At 40.5% G+C, this 25,033-nt stretch overlaps 1 protein-coding gene across 1 annotated transcript in view; it reads left to right on the forward strand.

The window, feature by feature from the left end:
- The first annotated feature begins 1,078 nt into the window (after nucleotides 1-1,078).
- The window catches only part of AR (androgen receptor), a 180,112-nt gene continuing 156,157 nt past the window's right edge, over nucleotides 1,079-25,033 (forward strand). The window contains exon 1 of the mRNA XM_047844059.1: nucleotides 1,079-3,795. Coding sequence (XP_047700015.1) covers nucleotides 2,225-3,795 — 1,571 coding nt within the window. The 5' untranslated portion in view covers nucleotides 1,079-2,224. The remainder of the gene's footprint in view (nucleotides 3,796-25,033) is intronic.

A 25,033-nucleotide genomic window follows, 5' to 3' on the forward strand; every position in this document is an offset into this window, starting at 1 on the left:
AAAAATCTCCACCAGCATTCTGGAAGAGACAGAACCTGCCCAAGGGAGGCCCAGGGCCCCTGCTAACAGAAAGGGAAACCTCCTTTCCCATAGATCTGTCCTTTCATTTCTACTCTTCCATCCCTATCTGCCGCTCCATCTTTACAGAGAGACTATGGTACCTCCTCCATAAAGGAGCAATTGCAATATCCCACTTCAGCTCTACTCCTGGCTGTCTACCAAGAGGAAGAAAAATGGTCCTATGTAATTTCCATTCCTTGATTAAGTGCAAACTTAAAATATGCAAAAGCAACTTGGAAAAGCAAGTGTCTGTATATAAGCAAACGTCTGCAAAACCCTGGACAAAATCCCTGTGTACATGACCAGGGTTTCTGGTGTTTGTGTGTTTGCCTGCTTCTCTGGGTGATTTTACCTTTGCAAGTCTGGATAGATGAGAAATGTATGTTTAGAAATAATTAGGCAGGAAAACAGGAAGAGAATAGGGTAGAGATGACTTCTGGTTATTAGGCAGAAGGTTCCTAGAGCAACTGGCATCATTCCACAAGGCCCAATCTACCCCTAAGGAGAAATTTGAAAGGTTTCAGCAACTATCAGCTGGCTTGTCCATATCTCCTTCAGTTTTTAGGAGACCTTACTGCCCCTCTGTGCTTCTCTGTCTGCTCTGAACAAAGTCCCTCGCCTGAAGCCTTGGTACTCCTATTGCCCCCTACCTACTCTCTTCCCCCTCCCACACAAACAGAGTCTGTTTCGAGATTGGACTTCGGAACCAAATCTGTAAGTGCTGGCCTCCGGGAGATCAGGTTAGTCCTGTCCGCAAGATAAAGCTCCGGGTTAAAGCTTCAGCTCTGGCACCTAAATCTTGGTCACTGAAAGTAGGAGTATTCAAAGAGCTAGGATCCTCCCGAGCTAGAACAATCCTCTCCTGCCTTCACCCACACTGAGCCAACATTCATTTCTCCAAAGCCATCCGGCATTACAGCGCGGAGAGGGGAGGGGAAAAAAGAAAGGGGAGGGGAGGAGAAAGGAGGTGGGAAGGCAAGGAGGCCGGCCCGGCGGGGGCGGAACCCGACTAGCAAACTGTTGCATTTGCTCTCCACCTCCCAGCGCCCCTTCCGAGATCCCAGGGAGCCAGCGTGCCCGGAGAGCTGGAGGGTCCCGAGCTAGCCAGGAGGCAGAAGAGGCAGAAGAGGAAAGAGACCGAGCTAGCAGCTCCAGTGTGGGACAGGAGCTGAAGGGACATACCGCGTCAACCCCAGCTGGGCTCCGGCGACCGCCAAGGCTTTTTGCAGCGCGGCGGCTAACGCCGCCGCCTCAGAGCTGCCCTTTACTCTTCGGTGAAGTTTTTAAAAGCAGCTAGAGACTCGGAGGAAGCAAGGAAAGTGCCGGGTAGGACTGACAGTTGCCTTTGTCCTCCACCCCTCCACCCCGCCCCACCCCCTCCTGGGTCTCCTCTCCTGTTGCCGCTTGGCCCGCTCCTCTCTTCCCGTCCCCCTACCCCCCCCCCCCTCCAGTTGGCCCTGCGTGGCCAGCCCGAATTTGCAGAGAGGTAACTCCCTTTGGCTTCGAGCAGGCAAGCTAGCTGCACGTTACAAAGACGGCTCTGGGGAGCCAGGCGACTGGTGAACCGCTTCAGCAAAGCACTGCAGCCGGGACCTGGCTAGTTAGGCTGTACACGGGGCGGGCCTCCAGGTTCCCTTCATTCCCTTTCCAGCTCCTTCTGCACGCAGCAGCCACCCCCACCCCCTCCAGTTTGCAGGGCCTGAGACCAAACAATGAAAGGGCAGTCAGGGCTTCAGTAGACCATTAAAAAGAAAAAGAAAATCCTCCAAACCCAAAATAAAACAAAAAGAAAATAACCCGGTTCTTAATTGCACCTGCTTCAGTGGATACTGAATTTGGAAGGCAGAGGGTTTTCCTTGTTTTTGCTTTTGTTTTGTTTCCTTCAAGAGTTGGGCATCTTTTGAATCTACCGTCCCAAGATTTCAGTAACAGACTGTGAGACTAGCAGGGCAGATCGTGTACAACGCGTGTTTTCCTGTGCAGGAGATTTTGAGGCTGTCAGAGTGCTTTTGCGTGGTTATTCCTGCAAGTTTCCTTCCCAAGAGCTTCCCGCAGGTGGGCAGCTAACTGCAGCGACTACCGCATCGCAGCCTGTTGAACTTCTCAGCTGGACAAGGGGAAACAGGATAAAGGAATTAGGTGGAAGAGTCAGGCAAGCTCAAGGATGGAGGTGCAGTTAGGGTTAGGGAGGGTCTACCCCAGGCCACCGTCCAAAACCTATCGAGGAGCTTTCCAGAACCTATTCCAGAGCGTGCGCGAAGTGATCCAGAACCCGGGCCCCAGGCACCCTGAGGCCATGAGCGCAGCACCTCCCGGCGCCCGTTTGCAGCAGCAGCAGCAACAACAGCAGCAGGAGCAGACCAGTCCTCAGCAGCAGCAGCAGCAGCAGCAGCAGCAGCAGCAGCAGCAGTCTGAGGATGGCTCTCCCCAAGCCCAGAGCAGAGGCCCTACAGGCTACCTGGCCCTGGACGAGGAACAGCAGCCTTCACAACAGCAGTCCGCCCCCAAGGGTCATCTGGAGAGAGGCTGCGTTCCAGACCCTGGAGCTGCTTCAGCCACAGGCAAGGGGCTGCAGCGGCAGCAACCAGCACCACCGGACGAGGATGACTCAGCTGCCCCATCCACGTTGTCCCTGCTGGGCCCCAGTTTCCCGTGCTTAAGTAGCTGTTCCGCCGATCTTAAAGACATCCTGAGCGAGGCCGGCACCATGCAACTCCTTCAGCAGCAGCAGCAGCAGCAGCAGCAGCAGCAGCAGCAGCAGCAGGAGGTGGTATCCGAAGGCGGCAGCAGCGGGAGAACAAGGGAGGCCACTGGTGCTCCCACCTCCTCCAAGGACAGTTACCTAGGGGGCAGTTCAACCATCTCGGACAGCGCCAAGGAGTTGTGTAAGGCAGTGTCAGTGTCAATGGGCTTGGGTGTGGAGGCACTGGAACATCTGAGTCCTGGGGAGCAGCTTCGGGGGGATTGCATGTATGCCCCGCTCCTGGGAGTTCCACCTGCTGTGTGCCCTTGCGCCCCACTGGCCGAATGCAAAGGTTCTGTGCTGAATGATGGCCCTGGTAAGGGCACCCAAGAAACTGCTGAGTATTCCCCTTTCAAGTCAGGTTATGCCAAAGGGTTGGACGGCGACAGCCTGGGTTGTTCTGGCAGCAGTGAAGCAGGGGGCTCCGGAACACTTGAGATGCCCTCCACCCTGTCTGTCTACAAGTCTGGAGCACTAGATGAAGCGGCAGCTTATCAGAGTCGCGACTACTACAACTTTCAGCTCGCCCTGGCTGGGCCGCCTCCCCCTCTTCCCCCTCCCCATCCTCATGCCCGCATCAAGCTGGAAAACCCGCTGGACTATGGGAGCGCCTGGGCGGCAGCAGCGGCACAATGCCGCTACGGGGACCTGGCTAGCCTGCATGGCGGGGGTGCAGTGGGACCCAGCTCAGGCTCACCCTCAGCCACCGCCTCTTCTTCCTGGCATACTCTATTCACAGCAGAAGAAGGCCAGCTGTATGGGCCCTGTGGCGGGAGTGGAGGCGGCAGCACTGGCGAGTCAGGGTCTGTGACCCCCTATGGCTACACTCGGCCACCACAGGGGTTGACGGGCCAAGAAGGTGACTTCCCTCCACCTGATATGTGGTATCCTGGTGGTGTGATGAGCAGAGTGCCCTATCCAAGTCCCAGTTGTGTCAAAAACGAGATGGGCCCCTGGATGGAAAGCTACTCCGGACCCTATGGGGACATGCGGTAAGTTTCTCCTAGAAATGTCTTTTAATCTATAGTTAGTCGGGATATGGGGGTATCTATCCTCTCCTACTTGAAGGGAACACTCTGCCCCTGTGAGCTCAACAGTGTTCCATAAAAAGGGCCGCCCTGAATCTGGAGCCTTCTGGGTACTCCTAGCCTGCCAAAGATATGACCTTTGTGCTCTGAACCCCCACTGTGTGCCCCAGTCCCCTGAGAACCCAGGGTGCTGGTGTGTGCCCTTTCAGATAACAACACTCTCCCTCCCTCAGTCTCTTAAAATCCTTTATACCTCATGGTGCTCCATGTCCCAAAGGCTCCAAAATTAAATCCAAGAGCAAGGGCTACCTTCAGAAATAAAGCTCTTAAGTCCTCCAGTACTTTTTCTCCTCCCTCTTCCTAAATCTGAGAACCTGGACCGGAAATATGGGCAGTTTCACCTCTTAGAGTGTGTTAGGGTTTGCCCTCCAGTTTGTGGCAGGTCTTGGCAGGTTAAAGGCAAAAAGACGGGCCCAAACTTTTCTCAGTCTGCCTTGTCAAAAGAGATAAAATGGAAGTGCCAGATTAGGGGAAGAAGGTCTCAGTTCTCTGGGTTCTCAGGGCTGCTGTGTGAAGATGGGGTGCAGTTCCTTCCCTGGCAATAACTGAGGACTTGCTCCAGAGCTAGACATCAGCAGAGAGAATACAACCAGGCACAATTAGAGCAGGGAAAAGTAGAGGAAAACCAAAGGACAACTTTCTTGGTAAACACTGGGCAGCATTTGCTCTCACAGGTTGACCATGTTGGAAGTAGCTTCTTGGGTCGATTTTCTCTTGTAAAGTTTTTATTTTTCTATATGGACTATGGCAGATATACAGTCCCCTATTTCAAGTTTGCATCAGATCCATAAAAAGAACGTTCTTTTAATGAATAATATAGCCAGACTTGAGTCTGACTTATAAAGTGTTGGAAAATTTTTTTAAAGAATTTCTTGATATATCAGTGTGCATATAAATTGCTTTTGGGAGGGAAGAGTGGGGCTCTTCAATATGTTCCTTCATTTTAAGAACATGGTTGCATTTTTAAAATTATAGTTGACATACAATGTTACATTAGACATGCTTACATTTTAAAACATGAGCTGTTACCTCTAACAAATTTGGTGAGAACTGTGAGGGATCTATGGGCCATAACCTTGCCCATGAGTTTTAATTAGGACATAAGAAAAGTGACTAATCTCACCTTGTTTATTAAAAATTCTTCCCACATTTATTGAGCTTCTTGGAGATCATGTTGAAGACTTTTTCCCCAGCAAACAGAGATATTAGTTTATCTCAATGAGGGAGGGAATACTGACTAAGGAACTAACTCCTCAGGTACGCTGGGTGCTGATGTCCCCTTGGACTTGTATCTTGTTCTGTTTTTCTTTTTCTTTAGCTGTTTTTTTTATCTGTGACTTTTCCAAAATTATTTGTTAGCTTTAGCATCTTTGACAGCTTAAATCCAACAATTTGCCTCCATTCACTGATGCTTCTGTTCTTGGAAGTTTGATAGCACAGTATTAGGAAAGAAAGAAGAGGTTAGGATTTCAAACAATATACTATTTTCTGGGCTATTGAAGAAACAGCTTCTTACCAGGCTTTACATCCTACTATTAGACTTTTGATGTTTGGCTTACAATATTTTCAAAGTTATTATTTATATAATCAAAACTTTTTCCAGTTAGTTTGGATTTTTTAAAGTTATTTTTGCAATGTAGTTATACCATGGTATAAAAGGTTTTCTTCATTTTATAAAAACGGATTTACTTGGTATGGTTAATTTATTTTCCCTAGGGCTGTTGCTAGTTAGTTCTACTGTGCATTTTTTTTGAGGGATATGGATGTCTAAGGTGCTTCTTGACATACCATGATGCTAAACTGAAACCTTCTCTCTTCTGCTTCCCCCCCCCCCAACCCACCTAACAACTAATTTAGTTAATAGGGAGGAAAGGAAGCATTCAACATATTTGTTAAGGGATGTATTTTTTTGTAAACATAGCCTGAGATTTCAGTAAGTAAGTATAGAAAGCAAAAAGTTCTTCCCATCATGTGTGCAGTAAGGTTATTTTATCCTAGCTCTTAGTGGAAACACTTCTCTGTTAGAAAGGCATGCTTATATTAATGGCCTTAACTAGTGAGAATTTAGCAGTATCCAAAGAAAGTAAAAGACTATCAATTTTTCCTGGTTTGTGGTTGCAGCACTGGTTATAAGAGCTAGTGAAAGAGAAAACTGACTTGACAAAGAATTTTCATCTCTAGGATATAGAAAATTGTTGAGTAAGTTTTTTGAAAATGCATCAATTTAATCAGAATACAACCAATCCCAATCTAAAAGTTGACATTTTATTACTTTTTCTTTCTTTCCCTCACTTTGTTGCGGTACAATTTGGTGAAAGGCAAGTGATGTTTTAAGCCAAAGCCAGAACTTCCACACTGTTTTGCATGCATTATATACCAAATTTGAGTTAAAAATCTAAAAATTCTAGAGGCTCCAATTTGTTGGATTCCTCCCTTTTCAAATTGTGTGTGTGTGTGTGTGTCTGTACATGTGTGCACGCGCGCGTTCGTTCATACACATTAGTTAGTTGGGGGATAACTTTAGTAACTTTTGGAATAACTCTATGTTCTTATACATCTACAGTGTTTCTGCTGAAATGAGAGAGGTCGAAGGAGAGAAGCTTGAAGGTGGTCCTTTAAAAAAAACAAACTTAATTTAGCATGTGATTTGAACAGAAGGAATAATAAAAAGTAATGGGACTAGTGTGCAACCCTGATGATATTTAAAGGAGCTGTCTTCTTTCAGAGATCAAACAAGAGTACAAATTTGTTAATTGACCACCTGCCCACTTGAAAGAAGTAGGACCCTTTTTATTCCAGCAAGCAGCACAATATGAAAAACATTTATTCTTGGGAGTTGAGGCCCAGGGAAGCATGTGCTGGAATTAGAGTTGGGATTTAAATTAATTATTCAGATGCAAAAAGAACATTTTAATTTTTCTATTGGTAATTTGTTCTTTCTTAATATTAAATATAATTTATTGTCAGATTGGTTTCCATACAATACCCAGTGCTCATCCCAACAGGTGCCCTCCTCAATACCCATCACCCACCCACCTCTCCCTCCCACCCCCCATCAACCCTCAGTTTGTTCTCAGTATTTAAGAGTATAATAGTGTTTTAGTAGTGCTTTGATATCAGCAAATCTCGCTTTCCTCCATTAACTACTTAAAAAGGAGACAATTTGTTAATCCCCCTTTTCATCTCCTCTCCCTTCTTCAGTTATCAAACAGACTTTTATGACTATTTTGCAAGAAGCAGTTTGTTTTGTAAAGCCGAATTTTGTTTTGGGACCAAAATAGTCTGAGGCTTTCTGTCCATAGGCCTTGAGAGTTCATTGTCAGTAAATAACTAGTGAGTTCTATCTGGGCACCAGTGATCAGAACCAGAGGACCAAATAGCCACACTGGGTGGTACCCCATTTGGAAATATGTGCAAGATGTACTGATGGAAGTCTTCTCTTTGTTGTCCATAGTGTATCTCTTTTAGCTCAGCCAAAGGTTAACATCAATGAGAGATATTTTACAAGAAGCTTGTAGCCTTCCAATTGCAGGGTCACTTTGGGGCACTTTCTTGCCAGTGCTAATTTTACCTCATCAGATTTCCATTTTTCGAGTTGTAAACTTCGATATAATATATTGAATTTGCTGGCACATTTAATTTTCTTTTTAAGGTGTTTTTCTTCCCTGTAATAATTTTCTCATCTGGTGTGCATATATGCATTTAAAACAAGGAATCCTGGGGCACCTGGGTGGCTGAGTCGGTTAAGTGTCCGACTTCGGCTCAGGTCACGATCTCACGGTTCCTGAGTTCGAGCCCCGCGTCGGGCTCTGTGCTGACAGCTCAGAGCCTGGAGCCTGCTTCACATTCTGTGTCTCCCTCTCTGTCTGCCCCTTCCCTACTCATGCTCTGTCTCTCTCTGTCTCAAAAATAAATAAACATTAAAAAAATTAAAAAAAAAGTTATTATAAAACAAGGAATCCTTAGGTCTCTGACTCTTACTTGTACTGTAGCTACTTTTGGTGGGATTATGAGTTGGAGTTAGGGACATGGACAATTTTATTATTTTTTTTTCCATAGTGATATCAAGACCACCAGTTTCATTTGGAAGTCTGCTCAAACAGGGAGCAGAATGTAGGCTGAGTGTGAGAAGCAAGGGACTTGTTTTATAACCAAACCTGAAATTATTATTCTGAAAAATGAAAAGGAAACAAAAATCAAGTTTTGTGAGGTTGGTCAGAGAGGGAAAAGGAAACCTCTCCCCACCCCCCTACCTCCACCATTTTGTCTTTGTTTGCAGCTTCCTCAAGTGCTTCCTGTCCCGGATTTTCTTTCATTTCTCTCCTTTCATGCTTTTAACTAAATGGAAGCATAGACACTTCTTTCTACTTTTGAGGACATTTTCCTCATTACACCTGAGGTATACTCCTACAGATTATTTTTTAATCTGGAGAGTAACCGATCAGATCAACCCTAGCACCTCTCTTTTAAGGCTAGATGACTTGAGGGAATTGCAAAATTAATAGCTGGGCTTTTTTAGCTTGAGGTTAGAGTCTGATTCAACAGTTGCTGAGGGAGCTGAACTAGAAGGCTTGAGGACTTGGTGATTTAATGAAGTATTTTTCCAGTTTCTGTCCCTCTCTCTTGATCTCTGTCTCTGTTTACTGGCCATTTTGGCAACCTTTTCTCAAAGCCTGAAAATAACTGGACCCTCTCCTGTGAGACAGTGCTGGGTCAGACATCGACAACACTTTCACAAGAAATACCTAATCTGTGTGTGAGGGTGCTTGCTAGCTGGGCCAATAAACATGGTGATGCTGTGTGTAAATTAATCATTTGAAAACAAAAATAGATATTGAAGAAACTCTTCTACCTCAGACTTCCTTTACCAGCATCCCATCAAGTTATGAAATGTTGAATTCAGAGTTAAGTTATCCTCATCCTAAACACAACACTGACTTTTTTTTTCATTGTTCATAAAATTCTCTATAGTTATCAGTATTGGTTGACATTTGTCATATTGAAGAGAATTATGAAATATCATATTCATAGCACCCTTTTCAAAGAAAATACCCGGTGTCTTATAGTTTATTGAGTAGCACTCATAGAAGTTTGAGTAGGCTGGGAGGATGCTTAGTGAACACCTCTTTGCTAGTTGAGGGTATAGAAATAGTTTTTTTTATAACCTTTGTTTACCATGTGGAGAAACCTCTGTAAAGCAGCACTTCTTAGCTTTATTTCTCCAAGCTTCCCACCTGTTAGATGATGTGTTATTTTATTTTACTTTATTTTTTATTTGTTAATTTTTTAATGTTTATTTGTTTTTGAGAGAGAGAGAGAGACAGAGTATGATCAGGGGAGGGGCAGAGAGAGAGGGAGACACAGAATCAGAAGCAGGCTCCAGGCTCTGAGCTGTCAGCAGAGCCCGACGCGGGGCTCAAACTCACAAACCATGAGATCATGACCTGAGCTGAAGTCTGACATTTAACTGAGCCACCCAGGCACCCCGATTTGATTTGATTTGATTTGATTTGATTTGATTTGATTTTAATTTACTTCTAGATAGAAAGAGGGAGAGAGAGAGAGAGAGAGAGAGGCAGGCAGAGGGAGACAGAGAGAGAATCCCAAGCAAGCTTCAGTCTTAGCACAGAGCCTGATGCAAGGCTTGACCTCACCACCCCGGGATCATGACCTGAGCTAAAATCAAGAGTTGGATGCTCAATTGACTGAGTCACCCAGGTTCCCCACTGATTGAGGATATCTTATATTGTTGCTCTGTTAACGGCTACTTTCAGTGGCTGTTGCGCAGAAATGATAGGACTGTGAGTTATGCACAATTCCTTGCACACTTATGGGTGCTGCTACCCTTTCTCTCTTAAACCATTTCCTGCTGCCAACCTACAGGCCATGTTAAGGTTGAGAGTGGCTCATCCAAATAAGCTTAAAGGTCTAAAGTGTTGGTTACTTGAGAATGTTGCCAATATAGATCAGGTAGTACCTGAGTTTTATTTTACATTTTAATAGCAGCTTTACTAAAGCATATATATATATATATATATATATATATATATTCACCCATTAAATATATATATATATATATATATATATATATGTAATTATCACCCATTAAAAGTTTACAGTTGATGGTTTTTAGGATATTCAGAGTTGGGCAACCATCACCACTATTTTAGAATATTTTAATCACTTAGTATTCACCATACCCCCCAAACACTGAGCAACTATCAACCAATTTACTTTTGTTCTCTATGGGTTTGCTTACTTTAACATTTCATAAAAATGGAGTCATGCAATATGTGATATTTTATGACTAGCTTTATTCATATAGAATAATATTTTCGGGGCACCTGGGTGGCTGAGTCAGTTAAGCATCTGACTCTTGGTTTCAGGTCAGATCATTATCTCACAGGTTCATGAGTTTGAACACTGTATCAGGCTCTGCCCTGGCATCATGGAGCGTGCTTGGTATTCTCTCTCCCTGTCTCTCTGCCCCTTCCCTGCTTGTGCTGTCTCTGTTTCTCTCAAAATAATAAAAAAGAATAATATTTTCAGTGTTCATCCATGTTAAAGCACATATCAGTACTTCATTCTTTTTTTATAACCAAATAATGTTCCATTGAATGTATATATATCATATTTTATCTATCCATTAGTTGATGAACATTACGTTTATTTTCACTTTGTGACTCTTATGACCAATACTGCTATAAACATTCATGAAAATCCATACAAAATGTTTTTGTGGATGTGTGAACATAATGTTTTTAATTCTTTTAGGTACGTACCTCAGAATGCAGTTTCAGGATCATATGGTAACTCTGTGTTTAACTTTTTGAGGAACTCCCAAACTGTTTTCAAAATTAGCTGCATCATTTTACAATCTTACCAGCAATATATGAGGGTTCCAGTTTTTCCACATCCTGCAAATATGTGTTGTCTTTTTAATTATAGCTGTTCTTAGTGTATGTGAAGTGATATTTCAAAATGGTTTTGATTTGCATTTCTTTAATAACTAATAATATTAACATATTTTCATGTCCTTATTGGCTGTTTGTATATCTTCTTTGAAAAAAAATATCTATACAGAACTTTTGCTTAGTTTTGATTGGTTACTTGTCTTTTTATTATGAGTTTTAAGATTTTTTTTCTGTGTATTCTGGATACAGACCTGTAACAAATTATGATTTGTGAATATTTTATCACATAACATGAGTTGTCTTTTCATTTCCTTGATGGTATCTGCTGAAGCACAAACATTTTGAATTTTGATGAAGTCTACTCTATTTTTTTCTTAGGTGTCTTGTGATTTTGGTGTCATATACAAGAAAGCTTTGCCTAATCCAAGGTCACAAAGATTCGCACCTAGGCTTCCTTCCTAACTGTTAAATTTAGGTTTTTAATCAATTTTGAATTAATTTTTATATAACTCGTAAGATGTGATTAGGGGTTCAACCACATTCTTTTGCATGTAGATATCAACAAATGGTATAGTCATCATGGCATGTTTGTTGAATCTTTCCTCATTTAACTGTCTTGGAACGCTTCTTGTAAAATCGGTTGACTATAAATGTGAGGTTTCATATCTAGTCTTTGAACTTTATTGCACTGATCTTTTACCAGTACCACACTGTCTTAATTACTGTAGGTGTTTAGTAATTTTTGAAATGAAGTGTGAGTCTTCCAACTTTGCTCTTTTTTAATTTTTTTTTTTTTTTGGTTACTCTGGGTCTCTTGAATTTCTGTATTAATTTTTTAGTGAATTAATTTTAATTAAACTTTTTATGAATTTCTGTACTAGTTTTTCAGTTTCTACAAAGAAGCCAGTTGGGATTCTGAGAGAGATTGCAGTGCATCTGTAGATCAATTTGGGGAGTGTTGCTATCTTAACAATATTGAATCTTCTGATACATGACCATGGAATGTCTTTTCACTTATTTAGCTCTTCTTCAACAATGTTTTGTAGTTTTTTAAGAGTGCAAATTTTACACTTTTGTTAGATTTATTCCTAAATATTTAATTTTTAATGCTATTATAAATTAAATACTTTTCTTTATATTCTTTTTAAATTGTTCATTGCCAATGCATAGCAATAGAATTGATTTTTTGTATATTGACCTTGTATCATGCAACCTTGCTGAAAGTACCTGAGTTCTGAACATCTCTGGGACTTAAGAGGCAGAAGGTTTCTGTTGCCATACTAAAGTTAAAGCATACTTTGTCTCATTATATATGAAGGCCACATAGGGACACTGTTCTCAATTTTCCTCAGCTATAAATTGAAATTGGTAATGCCAGCCTTTTTTCCAGATGAATAGAAGAATGTCTCTAAAACTATCAGGTCTTTAGAGAACCTAATAAGGTTTATGCAGTTAATAATCTTCTTTGTAGTATTTGGATTTGGAAACTATTAGCAAGGATATGAAGAATAATAATAATTTCTACACACAAAACTAACATGAAGAGGTAACAAATGCAAACTAGGCCAAAGAAATAAATAGCTATATTTGACTTATGTTTAGGTTTATGTAAACACCTGGAGTCATAATTTTATGTTTTTATGTGTTGTCCTTTGGATAAAATAAATGCCACCCCACCTTCTGGTGTGTATTTCTAGATGAGGAAATGGTTCATTTATTCTCCTACAATTTGGGCTTCTTTTCAGGGAGGTACTCTATAACCATGAAGCAGAGATACAATTTACCTATAAAGGGACTGAACTTTGGCCTCACTAACACTCTAAGCTAAGGGTCATATCTAGTCAGCTACAGCTGTGGTGTTCTGATAATGGTGTGCAAACTGCAGGCCACTGAACAAAATGTCCTATCATGACCTAGCTGTCTTTAGAGATGATGCTACTAAAGTGATTTTTTGAAAGTAAGCATCAATCAACCACTTTTCATTAAGAATCTGCTATATGCTTACCTGTGTGCTTCAGGGAAAATGGAACACAATTCAGGAAGAATCTTGAGGTCACTTCCCTCAAGGAGCTTATACCCATTAAAAAACAACAACAAAAACAAAACAGAATGGCAACACTGTGATGTCAGTATGATGAGATGCTGGATTGTATGGTACAGATTTTTAAAATTTAAGCACTGGGTGTTGTATGGAAACCTATTTGACAATAAATTATATTTAATATAAAAAAGTTAGTGGACAGGGATTTATTTTTTTCTTTTTCCCAAATGTATTTAGGTATGATGACAAATAAAAAAGTGTACATATTAGGTTGTACAATAAAAAAATAAAAAATAAAAATAAATAGATTAATGTAGGTTGCCTCTTATCCTTTATGAATTAGGTGGGGACTAGCAATAGATTATAGGTCTTGATGGATATTTCAAACACCAGGAAGTGGTACCTCTGTAAAGATAATGATGAGTGAACTCAAGTAAGGAGTTGAAATATATTTCTGCTTTTTCAGCAGTACCACCCCAGTCAAGTTAGTTACAAGTTTCTTCCTTAGTGCCTTTGGTTATATTATTGAACATGCTAGGAACACATTTTATATCTTTGACTATACAAGTTTTAATAATGTTAGGAATTAATTAAAATTGAGGGTGATTTATGGGCCTAATTTTGGCGTGAGAGCCAATGAAGATATCTAGTGTGGTGGTTAGATTAAGAATTATTATTCTACTTTCAAGGTTTCCATTTATCATGGTGGCTTGCTTCGAGTTTCTGTATAAATGGGATTTCAGGGTGTTGGTTAAGGGGGGGAAGTGTGAAGTACAAATCAAACAATTCTGGGAGTAAGAGGTTCATGAAAATTTTTTCTATAAGGGCTTTGTTGAATTATATGATGTAGTGTTTTAAAATGGCCTACCTTTTTAATAATGAATTCTGTTTTCTCTGGTTGAGTAGATTCTTTGCTTGTGGAAGTGTAGTCCCACTGTCTGGCTGCTAGAGTGACTGTAAGTGTCCTGTGGCAGAATTTCCCTGGGAATGGTTGCTGTCCTTTTGTGGATTCAACACATTACAGGATAACTTGGGCCAGAGTCACCTACTACCAAATAATAAAGAAGTTACTGTGGCACTTAGTATTTTATCTGGCATGTCCCTTCTCAAAGTGCAAAACATTTTTAGTAACACTGATTCCTTAACACCTATTTATGAATGTGGAGCTGGGAGCAACGACATTGGATATATTCCAGTAGCACTTTACAGTTTACAGATCAGTTTCATATCTCACTCTTGCATTTCATCCTCTTTTCTACCCTGTACATGTAACCAGATTTTAGGTGTAATACTCTTCATACTCTTATTCTGTTGTTACTCCCACTGTAAATATTATGTTCGGAGACATTAGGTAATATGTCTTAAGTCAAACAACTTCAAAGTGGCAGAGCTAGGATCTCAGTCTTACTCTTTCTTCTTTCAATCAAGTGTTCCTTTTTTTATTATATGTCTCTCTCATGTCACTATAGGAAATAAGAGATTTAGAGAGGCAAAATAACCTTAATTGGTATCAGTAATAGAAACTGGTAAAGCTTATAAGGCTTTTGGGTCTCTTATTCACTCACCAGACTGAGTTTGGTGGATTGGTTTGTATAAGAGTTTTGGGTGAGAATAATCTCACCATCCTACTTTATCATCTGCATGTACCTATGGAACATTTATTATATGCCAAAGTCTATATTAGACACTGATGTTACAACAATGAACAAGGCAGACAAAAATTCCTCCTTTTGTGGAGTTTACTTTGTAGTGAGGGGAAACATAATAAGTGTCATGAGGAATAACTTAACAGATTGCAGGAGATAGAGATTCATAGTGGGAAAGACCATTTTATATTTGTTGGTCAGAGAAGGCCTTCCTGAGCAGGTGATATTTGAGCAGAGACATTAAGGAAAGGAAAAAGTAACCCACAGAGATATCTGGAGTTAGAATATTCCAGGCACAAGCAACCACAAATACAAAGGGCCTGAAATAAGAATGTACTTGGTGTGATGGAAGACAGCAGGGAAGCCTGTATTGGTGGTTTAAGTAAGTTGAGGGTCATATGAGATTAGAGTTAATTAGGGGAATCATGGGTCTTAATTAGGACTTTGGTTTTTACTCTGATATGGGGATTCATTGGAGGGGTTTGAGCAGAGAAATAATGTGATCTTTTATTTTAACAGAATCCTTCATAACATCAACCACTTTTTGATAGAATGTACATTTGTTGCTTACTTATCGTCTGTACGAAGAAGAGACTGTGGGAGCAAGGGAGCATCAGGGAGATGAATCCACTGCCGTTATCCAGGTTAGAGGTGATGGTGACTTAGACCAAGGTGGTATTGGTGGAGGAGATGAGAAGTGGCTGGATTCTGGATGTATCTTGATGGGAGGGACAATAGCATTTAATGACAGATTGTATATTCATTGTGAGAAAAAGAGGAATCAAGGCTGGTTGACAAACTTTTGAGCTGAGCAATTTGAAAACTATGATTACCATTTACTGAGATGATGAAGAATGTAAGTGGAGCAGGTATTATGTGAGGGGGGTAGGAATTAAGAACTTGATTTTGGATGTATAAAGTTTAAGTTATATGGCAAGCATCCTGATGGCTTCTTTTCAGTGTTCACACAGTGCCCTCAGATTTCCTGCTCTTCAAGATCAATTAGGAATTTAAAGATCACCTAAGCCTTTGGTGCCCCCACCTCCCTCCCCTTTCACTTTATGGAAGCCTAGAAAAGGGTAGAGTCTTATCTAGAGTGAAACAACAAGCTGACAACAGTTAGAGCACAAACTCAGTTCTCCTGTATTCCAACGAGGTGCTTCTATTCTCAGTGTTATTGTGAGCCTCATTTGGGGCAGAGAGTGTCTCTTCTTCCTACCCAAACCTTAAACCAGGTAATTAAACTAAGTAGTGAATACAAAACCAGAACATATATATTGGCTGCTGCCTCCAATCAAACCAAAATATTATAATTATGTTTTCACTGAACTATATAACAAAATACTTTATCTGTGAAAAACACAGTAAGCAGACTTTTAAAGACTACTGAGCCACATCTGGAACGTACAGAGAATATGAGCAGAAATGGCCTGAGATCATAAAATATTAGAGTTCATGGAACCCATCTTGTCCAGCTAGATCATTCTGTGGATGAAGTGTTTGAGGCACAGAGATGGGAAGGAAGTTGACCATAGTCACACACAAAGCTGGTGCCTTTTAGTCATAGTCTGTTCTGAGGGTTAACTGTTGCTTCATTGGAAAAGTCTATACTGGAAATGTGATTCCCCACTCAAAACAAAGAATTATAATAATAGCAATAATAATGATAGCATTTATTGTGTGCCAAAGTTTGATGCCTTAAACAGATTAACTAATTTAATTCTCACAACGAATTTGGTAAATAGTCCTAGAGAGGTTAAGTAACTTGCCCCAAAGTCACACAGCTAGGAAGTAGAGTTTATGTGCACACCAAGGAAATCTGGCTTATAGCCACAAGGTTCTAACCACTTTGTAATACCAGTAGCCTCTAGGATTAGGCAGTCATTCACTGCTACCATCCCAAAAGACCGATGACCTAATTATGTATTCCCTCTATTATAGTCTACTGATCCTCACCAAATAGCTGAGTGCCTGGGGATTAAAGTGGAGGTGGAGGGATGCAAAGGGGGTCAGGGGAAGAAGTTGATCATTTATAATAGGAATTTGAAATTATTGAAAATGGCCTTGAGATACTAAGGTGGTTGAAAATCTCAAAGCCCAGTACAAACCTGGACAATTCAATGCCTGCTTAAATAGGAGGGCTGCCAAGTTAAGAAAAAAAAATAGCTGAATTTTTGGAGTTAGGAACTGTTTTTCATGTGCTGCATGTGTTAATTCATTTAATCCTCAAAGTAACTTCCTGGGGTAGGTACTTTTATCATTCCAATGTTACTGAAAAGGAAATAGACACAGAACAATTAAGTAACATATATGACCAAGGTTATAGAACAACTAAGTGGAAGAGCCTATATTAGAACCTAGGCAGTTTAGCTCTACAGAGCTTATATTCTTTTCCAATATATTTAGGGAAAAGGGTACTAGTCATACTACATTTTTTAATACAAAACATAGTGCCTGAACTTCAAACATTGTGCAACTTTTATCCTTACAAAACACCAGCTTCTTTTAAGGGTTCTTAGGAGAAAAGGTACTTACCAAAGGTCATATGGTGAGTAAGTAGCAGAACCAGAGCTTGAGCTTGAGACTCCAGACTGCCAGACTTCTTTGCATTGTATCACTCTGGCTGTCTTCTCACACTGACATTTGTATCCTTCTATTTCTCTTTCTGTATCACCCTACCCCTTACCTTAAAAAAAAAAAAAAAAAAACTTTATGCATCAGCAACTTTGGACAGAGAATGGGGAAAATGATCAGACTCCATCTCTTTCCACACATTGGACAAAACGAACACAAAAACGTCAGGAAAAAATGTCAACCCATAGCATTTTCCCTAAATAAAAAGAACTTCAGTACGACAAGATGCTACTTCTGTCATTCTAGGCTCAAATGAGTAGTGCAGGATTCCTGGGAAGTCTTGAATATTGTTGTCAGATAACATTTTTGTTACTGTTAGATAACATTTTTGTTACTGTGAAAACAGAAGCAGGCTACTACAAAAATCTGCTTCTCTCCAGATTTTTTTTAAAGAAGACGCAATCTTACCAGTCATATAAGTGATAACTAGGCATTTCTTTTTAAGGTTGTCAGTACATGAGAGAAAGCATTTTCCAAGACTTCCACATTGTGCCACCTCTCTGAAAGCATTACCTAATTTCTTTTTTTTTTGTCATTTTTTTAACGTTTATTTTTTGAGAGACAGAGCATGAGCTGGGAATGGGACAGAGAAAGAGGGGGAGTCACAGATTCCGAAGCAGGCTCCAGGCTCTGAGCTGTCAGCACAGAGCCCGATATGGGGCTCGAACCCATGAACCATGAGATTGTGACCTGAGCCGAAGTCGGCTGCCTAACCAACTGAGCCACCCAGGTGCCCCACATTGCCTAATTTCTAATAGGATGAAGAGGTTGCATAAACTGAGATTTGGAAGTAAAGACGATATTTGATGTTGGGTGCAGAAAGAACTCCAAATGTTTTGGGTCTGTTTACTCTGCCCACTCCTCTCTTTCATGTTTGTTTAAAAATACAAAGGTTAACAAATGTGTAGTCTGTGGGAGTTTCCAATTGTTCATTTGAAAAATCTGTTTGATCAGCCTTTAAAAAAAAAAGACCAAATTAGACTCATTCATTTCAGTCATCAACTACCTAGTTTTAGACCAAAAATTATAACTAGGCTCATATTTTCAGATGGTATGTAGTTTGCTTTGAACACTTGCTGGACCTTGCTGAGGTGCTGGATTGACTCAAAATATGCCTGGTCAAATGTGGAATTAAATACCATGAGCTCTTCTCTGGGGACATCTCTACTCTTCCAAGTACAAAGTTCCCCATCAGAGATGATCCCACAGTGTCCAGGGAAATCTGCATTAGAGTCTTTGGGAATTAGTGTACTGAAATGGCATATTGTTTCCCAAAGCCTTCTCAGTCATTCCTTGTATCTGAGTTCAGATCCTCACCACCTCTTACCTGGATTAGTGCAGTGACCTCTTCCCTGCTCCTTCTAGTCCTCCCTGCTACTCTCTGATTCATATTGTATTCATCCCATCAGGTTAACCTTCTCAAAGTTCAGCTATAGTATTATAAGTATTCTTTTATCCATTAGTCTGTAAGCTCCTTGAGGGTTGAAATTCTATGGAGTTTAATTTATGTCTTTATTCCCAATGCTTAGCACAGAGGAAGCCTTGCTACACAGTTAGGTAATGCATGTTTGAAATTGTATCTCCTTGTAATTTACTTATAGGTTAAAGTCCAACTTCTTTAAGTCTGATGTTTAAGGCTTTTCATGATCTGGCTTATTGTTCCAGCCTCAATTTCTATAATTCCTTTATAAAAATCTTCAACTCCAGCCAAACGGATCTAGTTACTGTCCTCTTAAACCATCCTTATTCCTTTATTTTTTGAACTTGATGTTTTCTCATCATTCCTTTGGCCTTGAGGCTATCCCAATTTTAATATCATCCATTATTTTAAGCTTAGCTCAAATACAGTCTCCTAAAAGATAAAATTTATCATCCCCTAACTCATTAAGAATTGATCTGTATGACATAATATGGTTGAAAGAATGTAGGCTTTACTTTCCTCATCTGTAAACTCACACTAGAAATCTCTAGTTTATAAGTTTTGGGATAGGAAAGGATCAAATGACATGATGGGTGTTAGGTACAAGTCAAGAGTCAGTGCTTATATCTTTTATATTTATGTCTTTTTTCCTTATCCATAGATATGGTGCTTAGTTCCTTAAATTATAATTATTTGTGTGCATGTACATATATATTATATATGTGTATACACATATATATGTACATATATATGTATAGACACACACACATATATACATATATATATATACATATATATATATATATATATATCTTCCTAAATTGTCCCTGTATTTATCTATTTATTTTTAAAGTTTGTTTATTTTGAGAGAGAGTGTGTGTAAGTGAGTGGGGGAGGGACAGAGAGAGAAGGAGAGAGAGAATCCCAAGCAGGCCCCATGTTCAGCAAGGAGTCTAATGGGGGTTCGAACTCACAAGTGGTGAGATCATAGCAAATGCCAAAATCAAAAGCTGGACACTTAACTGACTAAGCCACCTAGACACCCTAAATTGTACCCACTTTTAGAATAAAAATTATTTCATGGATATCTTTGTGTAAAATATACAAAACACATAGCTTAGCACTTAGTACATAGTAAGTATTCCATAAGTACTTTTTTTATTAAGTGATTTTGGATCAGTAGTATTAAGTGACTGCCAGAAACAACTGATAGATCATAAGTTCCATTAATAGAAATATGAGATTCAGAGTAAAGGAAGTGATAGTCTTACTCACTTAAAATTCTGTTTAGGCTATATTTGCAGTAAACCCCAGTATTCATGGGGCATCTCTCATAAAGCATGAAGAAACTGAGATGCTGGTCAGATGTGGGAAGGGAGGCAGGGAGCAGTAAATATAAATATTGCCTCAATGTATATGAAGGACTGTTATGAAATAAATAAGGTAGACATTCTTCTGTAGTACCCCAAAGGACAAAGCCAATGAGGATAGATTGAAAATTAGTATAAAGAAAACATTCTTTGGGGAGCTTGGGTGGCTCAGTCGGTTAAGTTTCCGACTTCCACTCAGGTCATGATCTCACAGTTGTGAGTTCACGCCCCTCTTTGGGCTCTGTGCTGACAGCTCAGAGCCTGGAGCCTGCTTAGAATTCTGTGTCTCCCTCTCTCCCTGCCCCTCCTTTGCTTGCGCTCTGCCTCTCTGACTCTCTCAAAAATAAACATTAAAAAAATTAAACACAGGGGCGCCTGGGTGGCTCAGTCAGTTGAGCGTCAACTTCGGCTCAGGTCATGATCTTGTGGTCTGTGAGTTCGAGCCCTGCATCTGGCTCTGTGCTGATAGCTCAGAGCCTAGAGCCTGCTTCGGATTCTATGGCGCCCTCTCTCTTTGCCCCTCCCCCGCTCATGCTCTGTCTCTGTCTCTCTCTCTCTCTCTCTCTCTGTCAAAAATATATAAACAGTTAAAAAAATTAAACACAAAAAACTACACTAAAAAAAGAAAACATTTCTCAGAACAGTTTCATCCTGCCTCAGAAGTTGCAAAGATGGGCCAGATGAGTTTTCTTTGTGCCTGTGTGTGTGTGTGTGTGTGTGTGTGTGTGTGTATGTGTTTATCAAATTAGTTGATGACATTTCACATAAAAAATTATATTTCCAGGTTTAGGAATGAATATCTGGCATTAATGGGCCTATATTCCTGCATGGCGATAACCAGGCAGAAGCAAGGAGCAACTGCTCCTCCAGATAGGTGTGCACTTTCCAGTTTGCCCACACACCAACAATCTGCTTTATTCACTTAAGTTACTTGCTCAACTCTTCTAAGCATCTGAATTTGTTATCCCTGTCAGATCAGGGACTTAGGCAAATCATGAGAGCCTTCCTTACCTCCAAAGGCTTTTGTTCCTCAGAGAGGACAGACTAAGGAAAAACACAAAGAACATTTCAATCAGAATTAAAACTGGCTTTCAGTTCTGGCACAGCCATTTACCAACTGTATGACCTTGGGTAAGTAACTTAAACTCTCTGAGTCTCAACTTCTTTATCTATAGAATGCTCTCCTCATGGTGTTATTGTGTTTATTAAATAAAACAACTTAGGGGCAACTGGATGGCTCAGCGGTTCAGCCTCCGACTTCGGCTCAGGTCATGAACTTGCGGTTCGTGAGTTCAAGCCCAGCATCAAGCTCTGTGCTGACAGCTCAGAGCTAGAAGCCTGTTTGGGATTCTGTGACTCCCTCTCTCTCTGCCCCTCCCCTGCTTGTGCTCTGTCTCTCTATCTCTCTCAAAACTAAATAAATGTTAAAAAATTAAAAAAGCCAGGTTATATAAAGGGCATGCCACTTAGTAGATGCTGAAGTATTAGTTCCCTCCTTACTCATCACACCCTTTCTGTCCACTGATAGTATGACACAAGTAGTAAATTAACCCTCATTTAATGCATTCAAACATAAGGTAGACTTGTTGGGAACTACGTATATAGGGCACAGGTTTGGACTCACTATAAGTGATTTACACAGCTGGTTCTTAATAATTTAAAGTCTATGAATGAATCCAAAATTCTCATCTTGATGATTTTAGACATCTTGTAGAGTTAGGGATTTTTAATAAACAACAGAAAGACTGAGGCCTCTTGGAAGAGAGTTTGGAGTCAGGGCTAAAGTGTAATATGTTGGGGTTCAGGCATAGGCTTTGGGATCTGACACACTTTGGTTTAAATCCTGTCTGACAATTATTAACTGTGTGTTCTGGGCCACTTAATCTTTCCTAGTTTCAGTTTCCTCATTTCTAAAATGAAGATACTAATACTTCCTTTGTTGGGTTCTTGTGAGGATGAGTGACATAATGAAGGTAAAACATTTTGCCCAGTGCATGGCCCATAATAAAATCTTGATAAATAATACCTATTATTATTGTTGTTGTTTTTGTTAGGATTATTATACCAGACAAGCAGAGCTTGAGAAAATGCACACCTAGACTCTAACTGAAGTACATAAGCCTCTCCCCAGTCCACTGCTGCCCACTCCTCCCCTCAACTAAAGGTCCAAGTCTCCAAAATGCTTTGGCTGGAATGTAAGCATGAGGTCATTGCAGATAACAGAGTGTGATTTGCTTTGGTAATGCAAGTTATTAAGTTACTTCCCTCAGTTCAGCTGAAACCTTTCACTAGTTGATGCTTGTTTCAAAGTGCAAGACTGAGCTTGTCTGAGAAGAGGAGAGTGAGAAGACCTTTCCTCTCAGCCAGAGGTCATGGTCCTCCACCGGGAACAAAATGACTCAGTGCTGTGTCTAGGCCTTTGGTGAGTTTGAGGCCCTTACATTTAAACCAGTCACTCCATCGCATACATTGCTCCCCTTCCCCCACAAAATCACTGGGCAGGAATATTCTTGACTTCTTCCATGGCCTGGAACATCCCCCTTTCTCATCCTTGAGCTCCACACATCTGGCAAATGGGAGTCAACAGAATAAAAACAAGCCTCTTATCACACACACCCAGAGAAAGAGAGAGAGAGCCAGAGAGAGAGAGCTTCATAGCAGTGTGAAATTTGCTTGGGAACCTCATGTTTACAAAGGACCTTCCTCACCTACTCTCAATACCCCAAACAGTTTAAAACTTTTTTTAAAACTATGTCTCAGAGCAGCTCCTTGCCTGGGTATATTTAAAGATCTGCTGAGTCATTGAAGAGCAAACTGGCCAATCACAAGAGACAAGGACTATACCCCAGTCTATGGTGGAGTAAGTTGATAGGTGAAGTCTATTTGGCTTCCTCCCATGGGGAAGGACAAGGTGACCCACTTCTGGTCCCCACGATTCTAGAGAGCATCTATTAAGACTTCTTGTTCTATCACTTTTGGTTTACTTCTCAGTTTATAAAAGAGTAAGAGAGAAAGGGAAGGAACTCTGGCACCAGTGGGTCAGCTGTCTAGAATTGTAATGCTTCTGCTATTGGTAGCTGAGAGTAGCATGAAAGTGTCAGTTTGATATATTCATTTCCCTCTGTCCTTTTTAGTTTCTGGTCACATGCATTGTTACCATGGCACATGCCAGTTGCTGGAAAGTGATACATATTTTTTCTACTTTATTCTCCATTGCAATTCTGAATTTATTAGTGGAGAGATTAGCAGTTATTATGTATTCATTGTAAGTACAGGATGGGGCTTCCTTAGAGACAGTTGTCCTCTCATTTTCATCCTGTAAATCTGTAGTCCCCAAATTTGACAAAGCCTTGACCTTCTCCTTCATCCCAGCCTCTTTGAATGCTCTTCCACAGACTCCAAGCCCCTTTCTTTTTCAAGGCAACTGCTATTTTCTTTGTCTGTCTGTTGCTGCCTTCCTTCATCTACAGTTTGCCATTTCTAGTTCCTCAGCCTGTCTCACATGACTGGCACAATCTCCCACTCCACTTCTTACCATGCCATCTCCCTCCCCTGAAAATCTTCCTCACAGCCCCTCACTTGGCTGAAACCAAAAAAGGCCAGACTGAATCCAAAAAGGATACTTCTTGGATGACTTTAAAGGTATTATAAAATCTTTTTTATCAGTGGCAGCAGTGACTTGTTTGGGCAACCATATCCAGGATGTAGAAGAAGTCAGGTAAGCAAAAAGTTGCTTAAAGCTGACAAGAGATCTAGTCCTCTGCCTTCCTTCATCCTCCCATTTTTTTTATTGAGGTATAATTGACATATAACATTATATTAGTTTCATTGTACAACATAATGATTTGATATTTGTGTATCCTTTCCATTTTGCATTCTGTTTTAGGTGGTTTTCAGAAGGTATGGTGGCTGGCTTTGTTATAGCCAATTGATATAAAAAATGGTAGAGCATTGGACAATGGGAGTAGAGCCATTGGACCTGTTTAAGACTAAATGATTCAAATTCCTAGGAAGTATAAGGTGCTTGAAAGTTCACCAAGTACTTTCAGGCACATTGTCTACTTTGCTTCTCAAAACCAATTTGGAGTTAGGCTCAGCATACATCAACATCCCCATTTCACAGATGAGGAAACTTAGACTGGAGGCTATTAAGGGACATTCCATAGTAATTTAGACAGCAAATGGGGGAACCAGGACTTGAACCATAAATTTTTGATTGTATGTCTAATTTTTTTCAAGCTCACTGCACGATTTGCTATTGAATAAATGAACGAATGAATGAGTACCTATTTGATTTTGGAACATTTTCAACTTCAAATTAAGAATTTGATCTGCTTTTTGTGGAACATTTTAATTCTCAGCAATATCAGTCTGGTTAGGTTGTAAATGCATCATTCATTAATTGACTAATTCATTCTTTTATTCACTGATACATTTCCTGAGTGCCAACTTTATACCATACTTTGTACTGGATTCTGAGGATACAAAGAGAAATAAGACATCATCTCAGGTCTCAAAGATCTCACAGACTGCGGACTAACCATCTCAATAGTATACATAAAAGCAGCTGCTTATGAAATGCCGTTACCAAAATCTTAAGTCATATCCCTCTAGCACAGTGAGTATGCCCCCCTCCTAAAAATGGGGATGTCTTTTATTTTGAGTAAATGATTGTGAAGCTTTGTGAATAACTGCCCTTCATCCTAACCCTGTGTTCCTAAGAACAGAAGTGAAATGTTTCAGCCTCTGTGTGTGTGTGTGTGTGTGTGTGTGTGTGTGTATGTGTATGTGTGTGTGGGTAGGGTTGGGTGTATGATAGGTGGGAGCAGAGGGATTGCTAAGTTGGAGCTATGGGAGACTTAGGTGGTCCTTGTAAGGTTCAACCCTGTATATATGTATTGTATAGAGGATCAGGATGACAAGGATTATTATATAAGAGCCGATGTTAGATTTTTCCAAATAAATGGTCAGCAGATCTAGAGCATTACTATTCTACTTGCTTTGAAACCCTTACACCCAAGCCTCTTTCATGGGTAAACTAATTCTGATCAAATATTATATTTTTTGAGCATCCACCCTTCAATGATACATGCTGTGTTAGATGCTGTCAAGATATT

The sequence above is a fragment of the Prionailurus viverrinus genome, chromosome X (genome assembly GCF_022837055.1).
Source record: "Prionailurus viverrinus isolate Anna chromosome X, UM_Priviv_1.0, whole genome shotgun sequence".
Classification (NCBI taxonomy): Eukaryota; Metazoa; Chordata; class Mammalia; order Carnivora; family Felidae; genus Prionailurus; species Prionailurus viverrinus.